Genomic DNA, 17832 nt, shown 5'->3' on the forward strand with positions numbered 1-17832 from the left:
ACACTACCTGAGTCACCCTATTCCATAGATAATGGATGATCGTTGCAGAAGAATCTGACCCAGACTATTTAGCTTCCTAGGCTGTAAGATCTGTAGCTTAAACTCAAACAATTCTGTTAGAAAATTGAAAAAGATTGTTTTCAGGTCTAAGCTTACCCAAAATTTCTGTGAACCTTGATCATCACAAAAAATATTTTGCACGCAAGTATCCTTGAGGCTTACACAAGCCACTATTAAAATGATGCGTTTGTTTTTAATACACCACTTTACATTTTAAGCAGTATAAACTGGGTGCCTGACAGATAATCTTCAAATATTAAAGCCTCCTCCACATAACTCACACCTCTGACATTTAAGCGTTTTCTGTTCCCCTTATTTGTGGGATAAATTTAGCATGCCACTGATTATGCTAAACATTGAATATTCCAACATGCTTCCACTTCATCAAAAGCTTTGGCACCCATATCTAATCTGCCTCCCCATCCTCAAAAATCTTTCACTGGCTTCCTAAAGCTGAACTTTCAAAATGGAAATCCATGCCTGAAAGTCCGGCATGTCCTGTCCTTTCTTAACCTTCCAATTTCCATCAGGTTTATTTTCCAATAAATGTGCTCCATTCTCAGACTTGGCTTCCTAGAACAATCTCTTCATCCATCCACTATTTTCAAGAGCAGAGCCTTCAGCAATTTTACAGCAACACCTAGAAATTCTCCTTCAACTCACTACCTCCCTCATCTTCCCTAGTGCCTCTTTAAATCTAATTATTATCCAATCAACAGTCCCATCACCTTTATTGCTACAGTTTAGATGGGCTTTTCCACTCTGAAGAATTTTGGGATGGTTTATAAAACCAACATTGCTCAATACAGCAGATGTATACTTTTCTATCTTTGCGAAGCACCTTTTGCATACAAGATAATTCCATCATTGTAAGGAATTGTCAATTTAGCAGTTCTATAAACATTAAATTTCCTGTGAATTAACACTGCTTACAGAAAATGTGAATTAGCAAGGTATTTCAAAACTAACCTTCAATCAGCTACTTGTAAGACTTGGGGGGAAAAAGTAACTTCAAATTTAATTTAATCTGTTTTTTAAATTACATTCAGAATGCTACAGTAAAATTTCAGAAGCAACACACAAAGTGCTGGAGGAATTCAAAGTGGGTCAGGCAGCATCTATGGAGGGAAATGAACAGTCGATGTTTTGGACTGAGGCCCTTTGTCAAGGGTCTCGGCCCAAAACGTCGACTGTTCATCAGGGGTCTCAGCCCGAAATATCGACTGTTCATATCCCTCCATAGATGCTACCTGACCCGCTGAGTTCCTCTACCGCTTTGTGTGTTGCTTCAGATTTCCACCATTTGCAGTCTTTCTTGTGTCTGTAAAATTTCAGGATTCTTTTTAATCCTGATACTTTAATATTTTCACAACATTTAAATTATTATAACGCAGACATTTCGGAAGACTACGGCTGCAAAATTCAATCTGTAACACATAGTTTGATCTCAGTAAGACACAATGAGATTTACAGTGATAATTTGCAGTGGGGAAAATGCTGCCAGAGAAATGAGATTTTTCTTGCATTGCACGATTCATCTGGAACAAGGTACAATTTTAGCAAATGGGACAGGGCCCTGATAATGTTTTAGGTATGAATGGCTGAACCAGCTGTCCAGTATACTTGTTTCGGTTTACTTTCCTTAAATTTAAAGCAGTAGAGCTGAGGGCTGAATTGAGTGTCCAGCCAGGATGAGTAAGGCAAATGTTTTTAAATGAGTACTAGGGCATCAAAAAAATGGAGGTTTAGTAGCTAAAGAGTTAATGCGCAAAAACATGCCCAAAATGCTAAACGAGATTTCGAAAACACAGATTTAAGCTGACAATCAAAGAAATGACTGGCAACAGTGAAAGATACAAAATCTAATGCTATCTTTCAGAAAAAAATCCCCCCAAAAAAGTCTAAGTTGTAAAGATGTATTCCTAATTAAATTAAAATGTTCTTGTGTGGTAATTTCAAATGCAAGTTAATTTTGCCTTATTTTATTTGTTTAGCTTCAAACAGTAAATCCAGCAATACATACACTTTATATTTCTTACATTTTCCCTACTTTGGCACAGCACCTTATGCAATTAATGCAATGTGTATTGAAATAATACTTCCACATTAAGACTAAACTACAACAAAGTGCCCCAAAGTAGGAATACACAAGTGGTTGAGCCATTAACAACATTGCTACACTTCAATTTGGTTGCTCGGTGGTTTAAAGGATGATTAAATTATTCAACCAACATTACAAAGTAGGTCAACTACGTATAAAAAATCATGGAACAGTATAGGTCTGGGGAAGAAGAAATGAAGCAACCTTGATCCTTACCCTTTCTTCTGGAGTATCATCCTCTTTGGCAGATTGGGGCTCTGCTTGAACATCTCGGAGGTCTGGAAGACATTTTGTGCTTGTAGGCTCACGATTTAAAGTTGTATAGCCAATGTGTTCATATATTGGATTAATTGTCATCTTGGCTATATATTCTGCTGCCTTTGTCTCGATGTATAACGTAATCAATCCGTCTGTTACCAGGTCATGAATCGACTCAAAGCGTTTCTCTCCCACAAAGTGTTTCCCATCATAATAAAGACGAAAATTTCTGGTCTGAGTCCCAAAGCTGTTTCAATTGAAATCAAAATTTAGAACGTAATAAGCAAGCAGAATTTCGCTGTGTCCAAAATATCAAACTACCAAAGCATTCACTTGGCACTGTTCTGTAGCAACCTTATACAACTCAACTATACAGTTGAGGATGGCATATTTCATTCAGGGCTGAATATGCAGAAATTGCTGATGTTTACCAGTTCATCTGATGGCAGATCACATCTATTCTTGAAGATATAAAGACGATAAATTTATAATTTTAATGTGCATGTGCATTTTCTATACATCTCAGTATGTTATTATATACTATATATGGCCCTTTGAAAGTAGATGTTTGATAACCTTCCTAGTTATCACTTCTGGTATTTTCATTACTGATATAAATAAATTCCAATATAAACACTTTAATATAATGAATTAATTTAAAAGATCAATATATGCTGAATTTTAGATGGATGACATTTTAAAATTAACAATACCCTTGAAATGAAATTTTAGCAAATAGAAGCTTGGAAATTTATGACTATGCAGAAGAGTACATCAGATAAATAAAAACAAGATGCAGCTCAACTGGCGGAAGAAAAAGATGAATTACTATGAGCCAATCTCACATGCCTCTGTATGCAACTGTCACAACTGATATTAGCACATTTTAGGAGTAGCTCAAGCTCTTCACTGCTAACAGTCTAACAGCGAAGCAAATGTATTAAAAAAAAAATTAAAGGAAACAAACTCCCTTGGACAGGAATCAAATGGTTCTGAACACATACAGACATTATGATCAGAATTAAATTAACAGTTATCTGCTTTAGATTTTAACAAGCAGATATTTGCTCAAGAGCAAAATACTATAGATTCTGGAAATATAAAATTAGATAATAAAATGTTGGAAATACTCAGCAGATCAGGCAGCATCTATTGAGAAAGATAAAGAGAGAAAGTTTCAGTGCCATGATCTTTGTTTAGAACATTTAGTTTTTACTCCCACCCCCCACAAATGCATTATTAGAAATATCTTGGTGACAACATGGAAATATGTTGCCCTATAAATTCAATCACACAGCATTGCTTCTTCCGTGCTATATAGATAAAAATCAATGTTTCCCAGAGTGGAATGTGACTACAGCAGAGAAAGTGCTGAATATATTCAGGAGGTCAGGCAACATCTGTGGAGAGAGAAAAAGAGTTAAATGTTTCAGGTCAATGGTCCTTCATCTGAACCAGAAGGATCAAAGATCTGAAACATCAACTCTGTTTCCCCTTCCACAAATCTCATTTAGATAGGTCTTTGATTTATTGACTTACTTGGTCTTCTTCATGTCCCCAAACTTCCACCCTAATGGTTACGACCCCCAATGCTCACAACTCTTGCCTGACCCTCTTTAACTATTTGTATCCCGTTTGGTTCCAATACACGAAACCAGAAACCCAATCATATAATCAATTTACCCATAATTCCATCAATTTACCCATAATTCCACTCCTTGACACATTGCTCTCACTTCTTCCCCTTCCCAAATGATTCACCATTTATTCAGTCGACACAAGACCCTTGATTCACCACTCAGAGACATCTGACTCTTCCCCCAAACCCAATCTGTGACATTTGCACTCACACCCAGTCTCTCTCCCCCATGGCCCTGGCCTGCTTTTCTTTTGTGCACTATCTGCTTAGATCTTACCCCTCCATAAAACCGATTCACTAGTGCCCTGTTCTTCAGACACCATCTAACCTTCAAGGAGATACAAGAGTAGTAACAACCAGGATCTCCCGGTGGCCAGCCATTTTAATTCCACTTCCCATTCCCACGCCGACATATCTATCCACAGCCTCCTCCACTGCCAAGGCTAGACGCAGATTAGAGGAACAGCACCTCATATTCTACTTTGGTAGTCTCCAACATGACAGCATGAACATTGATTTCTCTAACTTCCGGTAACCACTCACCTCTGCCCCCCCCCCCCCCCCCACCAGCCCCATCACCCCTTCTCTTTCCCCTCCCCTGCCCATCACCCCCTCATTCCTCCTTCCGGTTCCCCTCCTTCCCTTTATTCCATGGTCCACTGTCCTCTCCTATCAGATTCCATCTTCTTCAGCTCTTAGTCACTTCCACCTATCACTTCCCAGCTTCTTGCATCATTCCCACTCTCCCCCTCCCTCATCTGCCTATCATCCCCCCTCACCTAGATCCACCTATCACCCACCATCTCTTGCTCCACCCCTTCCCTTTTTATACTGGCTATCTCCCCTCTTTCCAGTCCTGATGAAGGGTCTTGACCCAAAACGCTGACTGTCCATATCCCTCCATAGAAGCTGCTTGGCCCACTGAGTTCCTCTTGCATTCTGTATGTTGATCTAACCTTGAAGCACTGGGCCACGATCAAAATGCTGTGGGCAAAGCAAACGGTGACTGATTAATGTGCTTCTGCAGACACCAACGAAATTCTAGACTCTGTGTTCCTTTTCCAGTTGAAATATGTTTGTTCAAAAAAGGAAAAAACATGGAACAACAGAGAATACTAACCTACAAAAATATAGAGGGAGATTTGTTCACACTGCAAAAAGAAAAACAAAAGCTTATATGAATAGTAAATTTTTGGATCATCTGAGTGGACCTGATGTAATGTTAAATCCCAAAACATATGTAAAAATTTAGTGTATTAGACATCAAAAGTTTGTTCCATTAATTAAGTTTCAGTCTGTGTCAAATAGTTCTTTATTTGAGATCCAAATGAAGCTTCAGATTTTAAGAACTTAACCATACTTCTTATATTTCTCAATAATGCAATTTACAAAACAGCATATTCATAATACACGTTTATTTCTTATTTTTGTTCAATTGTTTCTATGGTGAGAAAGTTATAAAGTCTAGAAATATGTCAAATTGCTCCTCATTTATCAAATAGAACCATTTTGAGCTAAACACCCAATTGCAACAAATATGTTAATTGTATGTTGTAAACACACATTAAGATTGAAATAAAATACGTTCAAGAGAAAATAATCTTTGGGTCATCAATTGGAAACCCACCAAAGTCTCCAAAATGTGCACTACCTTAAAGTATCTTCAAGCATTGTCTAAGTTTAATAAATAACCAAAACATTTTCTTTAGGTGCAGTCCTTATAAGTTAGACACTGGAATGATGATGCTCAATTAGTTTTAAGCACACCTATTTCCATCAACTAACACAAAAACTCAACAAAAACCATCAGAGCTGGATTTACAAAAGAAACCTGAAATATCTGCAAGCACAACAATAACAAACTTCAATTCTTGGAAATGTGAGGAATGAATTTGCTTCAATGAGAAAATGCAACAAAAGACAGCAGCTGTCTGCTTTGCTATTTCATTTTGCTTCATCGGGAACTGGGTTAAGTATTTATAAAAGGCCATGCTTTGATTTACTGTTGCTTTTCCTTGCATATTAAAATGAAAATTAATAAGTTTGTTTTTATCACCTCATATATTGTTCATCTGACATCTATTGCCAGTTAACATATTTTATTAATTTTGGTCATATACTTATCCATGCATATTACTTTTAATTATACAGCTTTATTAGTAATTAATGATTTAATAATGTCTTAAGGTGTTTTCTATAAGTTATTAAACCTAAAAATTGATGAGTTTTGACACCTGGTCTTATTATCCATGTTAAGAGCTGTGTTTTAAGAAATATCTTAAAGGAGAGAGGTAAAGAAGAAAATCCAGAGCTTAATGCAAAGGCAGTTGAAAGCACAGTTCAGTCAAAGCACTGAGGAAAGATGGGCATGTATCTGGACAGTGATACCTTCTTCAAACACATTCGATAAGAAAGGGAGATTGGAAACTGAGTGGTTAAATGCCACAGTTAAGAGTGTTTTAAAAAGGAGTGGGTGATAACAGCAGTTCTGAAAGTGGGAGTAGCAGTATCATGGCAGGGGAACTGTGAAGAATATTACGTAATATTTAGCTCTGGAAGCAATTTGAAGATTAAAAACTTGGTTGGAATAGGTTCAAGTGAATAGAAACCAGTTGTCATTGACATGATCAGTTAAGACAGGAAAAGGCTGGAGGTGAGATAAAATCAAGTCAAAGACTGGACTGTAGGACAAGGACAACAGGGAACATATGCGAAGTCTGGCCTGGTGGGAAGGGGAAGGAAGGATAGCAAAAAAAAACAGCTGAATAGAGAGCATCAATCTTTGTGACCAAAAAGCATTGATGAACGTTACACATTATTAGAGAGGCATGGAAAGGTGATTTAAGAACAGTTTGTGATGGAAAAAAACTGACATGATCTATACATTTCTGGATAACCTTTAAATAATAAATCAATTTTCGCAACAGAGAATAAGATTTTCTTTAAAATTTAATATGGCCCAACCAAATCTGGGTTTGAGTGGCTAAATCAGTTTTCTGCCAACAAAGTTCAAAGTTACTATCATTGGACAAAGGAATGGAGACATTGGTATACCTTGGGAAACTTTGAGGGGACAGCAATTATTTTAATGGGAACAAGGGCATCAAAAGTAAGGCGAGCATATGAATTTGCAGATCAATAGCTGCATAAAGAACATCATAAACAATAGATAAGTGATGTGATAGTTGAGAAGTTAAAAGTGCCATGGGAAAGAATAAAGGATGTTTTATCAGGACAAGATGGGGGTGGAGCATGAAACAATAACATTAACAGGGATTGCCTTATCATTGAAAATTACTCAAAAGTCAAAAGACTTCATGAATGGTTGTCATCATACATAGCAAGAGACTTTAGGAGGAAAGGAGTGAAGTCAGAGCAAGAAGAGTTGAGGTGAATGATGAAATTACTTTGGATTAGAAGTCAATTAGTGCAGAAGCTGAAGGGGCAGAACTTGGGCTGATATTCTAGTAGATGGTATGGAACAAGGATTTTACATGATGAGCAAGAGGAGTGGAATAAGGTGAGATGCTCAAGATAGGGGCCAATAAAACATTGAGTGGAATAAATGAGGGAAACTACAGTGAGGTGGAGAAAGATTTCTTCACCTTAACAAGGTCTTTGCCCAGGCCACAATAATCCAAGATTTCACAGATGGCAAAGCATTCTTCATAGTGAATTTCCATTATGAAGCAGAATGAGGTGACAGCTGGTGATAGGCTATTTAATTTGAGGACCAAGAGGTGATAACTGGGAGCAATGCATGGAATGTGAATGATCAGATTAGCTCCAGAAGACATGCAGTAGGAGAGGATAATTCATGTTGCTGGACCAGTGATGGGTGCCAAGAGAGATGCAGAATGGAAGTGTAGGGCTGTCAGGGTGCATCAAGTCTGGAAGGCAGCAGACTGGAAAAGACCAAGTCTTGAAGGATTTAGGATGCAAGGATAAGGAAAGAGAAAAGGGAAGTAAAGGAGAGGAAAAAGTAGTAGAATTGAAGGGCTCAGATCCAGATGGCAGCCAAGTTGCAAAAAACACAGATGCAGAGATAGCTAAATGGACGCAGAAAGGCTACAGGGAGCTTTATGTTGATGTATATGGGGAGTAGAGAGGAGATAGTTTACAGAAAGCCACCATCAATAAATAAAGGTCAAGGTACTGAGGTGGATAGCACAGTGTCGTAGCAGTTAGTGTTGTTGCCTCCAGCTTCAGGAACAAAGCCATCAGTCAGCATGGACGGGATGGGATAAGCGGGGCCCGTTTCTGTGCTGTACGATTCAATATGCAGATTTACTGTTCCATATTTGGGAAAGATGAACGATAAAGAGAGCCATGCTTTGGTAATGCCTGCTACAGAAGCCCTGGTAGCAAAACAGCAGAAGCCAAGCTGTCTCATGGTGGATGTATCAGATATGAAAACTGATTTTATAAAAAACAATACCTAAATTAATATTTATCTTACTTTTACATTACTCTTTATTGCTGAAAAATGTACCATGATGATTTTTCTGAAGGAAATTTTAATAAAATTTATAAAATAATAAAGCCATCAAGCTTGTATACAACTTTAAATAAATATAATTAAAAATAATACACATTAAGAATTCTGTTAAAATATTCAATAAATTTTGAAATAGTGGAGGGACATGAAGAAGGTGAAGAACAAAAGCTGCACGCTATGTAAAATGATTAAAAATTTTAGTTTTCCATTATGATGAATTATCCACCCAAAGTAGTTTTACCTTCACAATGCTTCAAAATACGCAGTCATGCTGCACTGCAGATTTTTTTCTAAACAAATAAAAATACTTGACATTTTGGTTTGACAACTTAGCAAGGACAAACAACATCCACCTCCTCAAGCTCATTTTTAGAGTCTAACAACTGTCACCATAATTGCTGTTTAAATAAATTATAAAACAGCAGCTTTATAGATAGGAATTGGTAGGTAGTGTGAGACATGCTGCTGACTAAAGCCACCTTCTTCCTCTTCAAAAGTCAGTATACTTACAATGTTATTAAGAATGCCCTTTCCCTTAACTGTGGAAAAATAGTATTAGTTCCCTAATAATTAAAGAATGAACATCTGACTAATTTGGACATTTTAGTAAATTTGTAGAAACCATTCTGATTCAAGCAACAGAAACTGAAGAGTCAACAATTTCTGCAGAGATCCAAGAGAAACAGAATACTTCTGGAATATGTACGCATTGTATATTGCAGTCAATTGCAAAAATGTTTTCCATGAAAGCAAAGTGACATTGAAAACATGTTTTAATTTTTTTCTAAAAATAAATGTCATGCTCATCAAGTTGAGTGATATTCAGGAACTGAATGCGGTGTCCATATCGTGCATTTCCAAGTTAGGTACAGCACAATAAAGTACAAAGGAAACTCCATCTATTTAGCTACCTCTGCCACAACCACACCCTTTTGATCAGTAAAAATCCACAAAGAATACCCTTTGCCCTGAATCTGTATCTTTATCTATCATGGCTACACAGCTCACTCTTGCTCCCATGACACCAATCCCATTAAATTGTTCACAACCCAACTTTTCTCCTTGTACCTCATAGCAGTTTTCACTGTGACTGATCTCATCTCCTCTGGTTCTGGTACAGTACACTTCCCTCTCAAACACTGTCTCTGGAAATAATCATTGCATCTCCAAGAACATGCTGCCTCCACCTATTTCTGCACCCACCTTTTCAGTAATTCCATGAATCAACCTCTCCCACATTCATCCTTGCCTCAGCAGGGAAATGGCATTAATTAAAGTCATCAATAACATCTATGATCTTTCCCTTGTTATTCTTAACTCCCTTTAACAAGATTGTTCAAACCATTCCCCTTCAATGCTTCTCACCTACTGCCTTAATTAGTAGAATGGGCATCCAAGGTTGAACCTGAATACTTGGAACCTTAGTGCAGTAGGTTGCAGCTCTCTTAAAAAAAACAAATGGGGCTTCTCCTGAAAACTTAAAAAAAGTTCATCAAAATTCAAAGCATATGAATGGGAGTTTTAAAAACTATTACATCAATTACATAAAGCATATTGAAAAAAATCTGCTCTGTGCCCTGTTTTATTGATAATACATTTCAAAAATATTGCTTTCAATTTTCAAATGTTTCTGTCAGCGATTTTTCAATTACTTTCAAAGTACCAGGGAAGGAGGGTTTATGAATTGTGAATTGTCAGTTTCGCAGTTAGTTAGAAGCATTTTAAGTATTACTTCCAAGTAGATTTTTTACCTTAAAAGTCCTAATCCTATGCTGACATGGTTCTCAAGATTTTTTAAAATCTAAATTAATTAGTTACCTAATACCTATGCAATTGTTTCCCCTTTCATCCCAAAATGGAAAAATATCAAGAATTCACTGTAAGATGTCCAAATACAAATATTTAAAAATATTTCCATATTTTGTACATATTGAAAATTTTGTTTCTTTGGATACAGAAATATATCCTTTGAAGTGTTAACAATTGAAGTGTTAACAATTAAGAGGAGTTGGACAAAAGTTTTCAAACAGCAAGTTCTGCGAATTTTTTGAACTATCTTGCTGTCAATTAAAGATTAAATAAAACATCCTCATTATCTACTGAAGACAATGGGCCTAAATGTAATTATCATTCTTTATACAAAAATACTGAACCATCTTTAAAAAATAATGCAAAGGAGACAAAGTTTGCAAAGAACATATGTGTTCTAATAGATATTTTATCAAACAGAAGTTTTGCTCATGATAATAGCTTTGGAGAGGATGAGAATATGGGCTCTATAAAAATGCTGGCAATTACAATTGGATTCATCTTTCACCCCATAAAAGTCCCTCCTGGACTCTGTCTTTTCCTTGGATATATTAAAGTGGAGCAGAAATTTTCCATGCTTGGGAATCAGTGAAGATATGCAAACAACCAGAAATATGCTAATTAAATAGAAACGAACTGGACAGATTTTGGAGATGAACTAATTGGCAGCAGACGTCATTTAATGTATAATAATGTGAGTTTAGTGACAGTTAATAAACTTTAACAATGCAACCCAGATTCAACAGACTCAACTATGAAGAGAGATTTGTTGAGGCACAATGTGAGAGAGCAGTAACAATAGCAAAGATGTCAGGAGATATAGGCAAAAGAGTACAGCAAATACACCCAGGGTACTTTGGGTTTGCACAAAGCACAGGTCTGGCGCCATCTTGAGAATGCAATTTTTGTCACTATCTTATAGGAAAGAACAAGGTACAGCAAGAATTATGTGAAAGTGACTGTAGAAGCTTTGAACAGTTACACTTCAAATAAAATATAAGGCCGATTTCATGGTATTTAGAAAACTATAGCATATTTGAACAATATGTTTAGTACCGTATATAGATTCTGCAATGAGGGACTCCTTCAAACAGGAAATATGGGTAAAGGGAAGTTAAGTTCAACTATGTTAAGTATATAGAATGGGTCATCAAGGGAGAGTAAGAAATTATTGCATTACTAAAAAATATGAAAGTGTAACATTGAAAACTTGATTTCCTGGACAACGAATCCAGCTACAAAAACAGAAAATGCTAGAAATACTCAGCAGGTCAGGCTTCATCTGTGGGAAGAGAAACAGACTTTGTACTGTAACATTTCAGATCAGAGACCCTTCGTCTGACAGGTCTCTTTTGTTTTAGATTTTCAGCAATTGCAGTTATTTGGATTTTCAGTGAATCTGACTAAAATAACTTCAAATTTTCATACATCTCTCATAATTGTCTTCTCCATAGTTAATCATCTTCTCCCATCACCTGCACCCCCCCCCACCCAACTTAAGTCTCTCCTCATTCTCCATCTTTTACATATAACTGCTTTCTATTCTGCACAGATACCCTCCATTTGTCACACTTCACCATCTTTCCCTATCCTGGGCCTCTCATCCATTTATCATTAGTGTCTCCCTTACATAACACACTTATTCTTACTCGTTTCTCCCACTGCTGACAACACAGCCTCCTTCTCCCACTTATTCCCCAAAACACAAATAATGAAAGTGTGTGGGGAAAAAAAACAGATAATCCAAGTTGATGCAAATTTTATCCCTCTGGTTGAACAATTTCATCCTAACATAAACTGCTCAATATTTTTGCCCCATCAGCTCAGAGTTTAGTTCCAGACTTTACACCATATTGACTCTATAGTTACATTCCACAAAATGGTGCAACAGCATTCTGGTTATTTTACTGGATTTAACATAATCCAGCTTTTGGCATGGACATGTTTATGCACCACTAAGTTTCTATGATAGAATTACTCATTTGAATAACCAAGGTCAAATTACATACAGCAGCTGGGAAATTTAAATTTAGTTAATTAAATAAACATGGAATAAAGAAGGTACTATAGCAAGAGTGGTCATGGAGATAATGGACTGTCGTAAAAATCAAATCTGATCATTAGTATACCCTCAGCGAAGGAAATTTTTTATCCTACCTGGTGTGGCCATTCTGCAACTCCAGATCCACAGAATATTAGAATGTGTGCCTATGAACGATCCTCAGGAGAAAAATAGCTGGCAACGCACACATGACCCTCTCTGTTCAGCAACTGTTTTTAATTGTGACTTAACAATAATATTCTCATGGACTAACGTCAACACAATGGGGAAATCAAAGGTCTAGTGGCAATCTCATGCTTACTGTATCAACCATAAACAGCCCTCAGAAGTTGCCAAGCAAGCCACTCAGTTATAGTAAACTGTCACAGCAAAGTAAAGACATAAAACTAGATGAATCATCTGACAATGGCAAACATGTCAAATTCCAACAGGTCATGTGGTCCATTTAATTCTACAAATTCCTTCTCATAAAAATTTGGACACATGATAAAACTAAAAATTTTGTTCTAACAAATCAGTCTAGCATCAGTTCTGCACAAAAAATGCTGGCATTTCTCACTGTAAATGCCAATGACTTTTGGGACTCCACAAATCCCAAACTTGTTGCCAGCAATTTCCTGCCTGCACTCTGTTTTTTGATTCCACATGTAAAGCAAAAGATTGTTGAGATTCCCCAGATTTAAAATTAGACCTGGTTCATAATCTGCAAGCCCATTCATTTCAGATGCACAGAAAAAATTTAAAATTACTTTATATTTTGTTTTAGTATTTAATATTTTTAATTAAGTGTTTTTTGATTAACTTGAGTTTAGAATTATAACTTTATTTCATAATATTTAAATGTTTCTGACTGTCATTCAGAATCACTGAAAATTGAGGAGCTATTGCAATTAAACTTTGGAAATTGAAGCAACACCTGACACAGCCAAAAAAAAAATTGCTTTTATAACTGAAATATTCTCTTTGCCCAAGAACTTGGCATTCCCTTCAAAGAACTGAGGCAACTCATGCTGACTGCTTGTTTAGCTGGAATGTTTCGGAGGTAATAATTTTGTTAAACCTCTTCCACAAACATTTGCAAGAGCCAGAATAAGACAGAATACCACATGTGGATGATTCAATAATATAGTAAGCTTCCTTTAATACATGATAGTTCATGAAGCACAGCTTAAAACCTGACCTGCTTTACTTATAATCACATTGCAATAAGTGTGCATTTTTAGTGAGTGATGAACTAATACCGCTGGGATCTTTTTATTGAACCATTTTATATAACAGATATGCTTCCATAGTACAAAAATGTCTGGAGATTCTCAACACTACATAAGATCAAAGGATGTTGGCCATACTAGTCCTAATGCCCCTACTTATTTAAATAAGCTTGCAGCCTAATAATTTTGTCCTACTTATTCACCTGTGTACATTTCCATTCCATTTCTGAATTTCAGTGATACCTCCTCTAAATCATTGCGAAAACTAATGAACAGGAACAGTCCCATAGGGAGTCTTATTGCAATCTATTCACAATCAGGCCCAATAAGATCCTTTCTTACTACTAACAAGTCTTCCAACTTGAAGGCTTCAATCATTTATCTAACCAACATTGAATGTCAAATATCCTCATCTTCTGATTATTTTATCCAATAGCCCCAAGTGGCAGCGTATCAAACACTTTCCAAAGATCATTAGACTCAAGTCTACAGATGCACAATCATTCACCATTAATTATTTCCCTTCAAAAAAAAATACAACTGCTATTTTCTCCCACAATATTTTTTTTTAAATTATCCATTATAGAAATGCAGCAGAAACTAGAACAGTAAGCAGAAACAACATAGTCTTTGGAGAGTTTAATCCTGATGCTTTTGTTCCAAATAGTTAAAAAAAAACTCATTTAAAAAATTAATCTCAAGAGCTCCTGCCTAGGTTTACTGATAGAAATTAAAAAATCTGCAAAGCTCCACATTAGACATCGTAACTTACTCAAAACTTTGAGCTCTCAGGAAACATTCCTTTACTTTGATCCTATATAGGAACTTGAATTTAAAAAAATCTTTCCAACCATCAAAGATTATCTGTAGTGTGCTAAACAGAAACAAAATAACTGAGCAACCTGAAAGTAAAATCAGTTTACTTTTATTTCCAAATTTTAAGCATCCGTTGCTTTCCCACTAGGAAACACACTTTAAAATTCCAGTTGACTATTTGATAAATTAACACCTTTAGAAATGGGATTGAAGGTGCTTCCTGAAACCAAATGGACTCCCTCTTATTCTATGGCTTGTTGGTCAGAGTGGAAGTCTGCTTGTTATATTAAGGTTATTTGCAACTTCTAGTAATTACAACAAAGATTAGGACATTAGTGCTCTCAATGTTTTAAACTTCCTTATCCTCAGAAATTGGAGTATTAAACAAATCCTACTCACCAGAACTTGGAAAATCACATAAATATCTTCTGCCTATTTTCTTATAACTTTCAGATTCATCTATATACTTTCCTGACCAGAAATGGATTATATTCACACTTCAAGATAAAATTCTAGCATTGTATAAACTCATTGTATGCTGGCATGGCAGTTACTAACTTTAATTATTTTCAGATACTTCTTTCAATATTTGACACTAATTTCAAAGCTAGGTTTTAGCAAACATTTAAAATTTTCAGCACAATCCAACTGCAGAAACATTGAACGGGTAGTCTACAACTCGATAGCATGAACATTGAACGGGTAGTCTACAAACCAATGGCAAGAACCGTGAATGGGTAGACTACATATTGACTGCATGAACATTGAATGGATAGTCTACAAACTGACGGCATGAACATTGAAAAACAGCAACTCGTATTCCACCTGGGTAGTCTAAAACCTGATAGTGTAAACATTTAAACCCTCCACTCCAGGACATGTGCGATGTTCTCCTTTGTTAGAAAATGGGACTTACCCCCCACTATTGTTGATGGGTTCCTCAACCATTTCTCCCCCCAGACAGAACAGGGATAGAGTTCCCCTTGTCCTCACCTTTCACCCCACCAGCCTACACATCCAGCACATCATTCTTCACAAGTTCTGCTAGCTACAAAGTGATCCCACCACCAGCTGCATCTTCTCCTTCCCACCCCTTTCTGTTTTCTGCAGGGATCACTCTCTCCATGACTCCCTGATTTGCTCATCTCTCCCTGCTCATCACTCCCCACCTACCTCTCTCCCTCCTCAGGCACTTTCCCCTGTAACCGTAGGAGGTGCAACCCATGTTCCTACACCTCCTCCCTCACCAAGATCCAGGGCCCTCAACAGCCCTTCCAGGTGAGCCAGACATTCACGTGCATCTCCTCCAGCCTCGTTTATTGTATTCAGTGCACCCAATGTGGCCTCCTCCACCTGAGAGAGAGATCAGGCACAGACTAGGCAACTGCTCCACTACAGGCTTCTGGAACTCCCAGTTGCTAGCCCTTTTAATTCTCCTCCCCATTCCCAAACCAATACATCTCTCCTCAACCTTCTCCATTGCCAAAGTGAGGCTAACCGCAAACTAGAGGAACAACACCTCATATTCCACCTGGGGAGCCTACAATCCCCAATTCTCCTGAATTCTCAAACTTCAGGTTCACTGCTCCCTCTGTCCCTCTTCTCTCTCATTTACCCAACTCCTATATCCACCCCAGCCCTCATCACCCTTTTTCCCCTCATCCAGCCAATCCATCTGACCATCACCCACACACTCTTTCCACTCCTCCTCCTTGTTCCCATCAGCCATCCCACCTCCCTTATTTGATTCCATACACCACCTTCTTCTCCTGTCAGATTCAATTTTTCACCTTCATCTATCACCTCCCAGCCTTTGTTGTTATTTCCACTCTTCCATCCTCCATCTGCCGAGCTTTTGCTACAGTCATTCCCTTCACCTTTTTATACTGGCCATCTCCCCTCTATCTTTCAATCCAGATGAAGGGTCTCAACATGAAACACCACTGTCCATTTCCCTCCACAGATGCTGCCTGAACCCCTCCCTGAGTTCCTCCAGCATCTTGTTTGTTGCTCTAAAATTCTCAATGCACCTAAAAATAACTCAAGCCATGTGGTTTAAGTGTATACATACTGGAACTATGTTTTAAGCTCAGAATACTTTCCCCAGGGACAAAAGTGCAGGTGGAATTGGTGCTAAAATGGGTCACTGTGAAAGATGTTACAGACCTCGCAGTGATACCAGGAACCTGGCGGAGTGCTCAGCCCTCTGATGGTGTTCCCACAGCAATGAAACTGTTAAAAGTGATCACATCACCACATGAAGTAAGGAGTGAAGTGCCTTGGAGCCACCAAGTCAAAGGCTGTCAGTGAGAGCAGGTGTTTAGCAGGTAGGGACGAGCAGCACTGCTGCACAGCGCTGGCCTCAGGGCAGATGCTTCAGATGTTGATGAACTACCCGGACTCTATGGCCTCTATCAGCATCTTCTGTTGGATGTCTTGGAAGCTGCTGTCCCTCCATCTTTTTGTCTGGCTGGACAGCTCTCGAGTTCCAGTTGAACATAGACAGGTGGGGTGGGTTATAACAGCTTCCATCACATCAATGGACCAGTCCCTACTAATCCCTCATAATGGTCTATTTACTGTGCCAATCAGGATGAACACCTGAACCCTGCATCTTAGCACTGAGCAGCTGCATCATCTGCTCCAATACCAAGCCCTCATGGGCAGCTCCTACACATTGAGTTGGTGATTCACTCCACATCGAGCTGTATAGTGATGAGATCACTGTTTCTCTCCTCTGGGAGAAACAGCAGAGAGCAGGGATTTGCCCCAGGCTCCTGGCATAGCAGCATGTAGCCCGATGGAATTCTTTTTTAAAAAAAAGTACATGGTGGTTAACAACTGTGTATGTTTGGACTTTAAGAGTACTGAAGGAATCAGCTCTCTGTAGCAGTATAATGCAAAATCATGACATAAGTTGGCAAGAGAAAACTAAGTATGCAATCAATTTAGGAATTGTTATTGTATAAGATACAATAAAGTGATATAGGCATAATGCAAAGCTCAAGAAATATCTTTCTATTAATACATTAGATCCATTGTTGTATTCTATAAATAACCATCAACTTAGCTGGTAGCATGTGCAGTTCAAAATTTCACTGAGCAGTTAAAAATATAAATTACCACTAACCGCAGTGCCAAGGTGTAGGTACCAGGTTGACGTTGGCTTTCCCGAATAATATAACTTCCTTCTGCTACACTTAGCAGATGATCGGTTGCTTCTCGCGAAATCATTCCATGAAACCTATTTGCAAAAAAATAATGAAATGTTGTCATAAAATGCTGCAGCTATAGCATCTGCAATTTATGTGGCTCTTTTGTATAAAATTAGTCCTCCATACAAATCAATCTTAACAATTAAATACGATCTTATATTTT

General features: G+C 37.6%; 1 protein-coding gene across 8 annotated transcripts in view; it reads right to left on the reverse strand.

The window, feature by feature from the left end:
- Positions 1-17832, reverse strand: part of chn1 (chimerin 1) — a 92220-nt gene that overhangs the window by 35060 nt on the left and 39328 nt on the right. For all 8 annotated transcript variants that reach the window (XM_052015313.1, XM_052015295.1, XM_052015327.1 and 5 more), the window contains 2 exons: positions 17585-17698; positions 2378-2666 (listed from right to left, as the gene is read on the reverse strand). In XM_052015313.1, coding sequence (XP_051871273.1) covers positions 2378-2666; positions 17585-17698 — 403 coding nt within the window. The remainder of the gene's footprint in view (positions 1-2377; positions 2667-17584; positions 17699-17832) is intronic.

The sequence above is a fragment of the Pristis pectinata genome, chromosome 1, assembly GCF_009764475.1.
Source record: "Pristis pectinata isolate sPriPec2 chromosome 1, sPriPec2.1.pri, whole genome shotgun sequence".
Classification (NCBI taxonomy): domain Eukaryota; kingdom Metazoa; phylum Chordata; class Chondrichthyes; order Rhinopristiformes; family Pristidae; genus Pristis; species Pristis pectinata.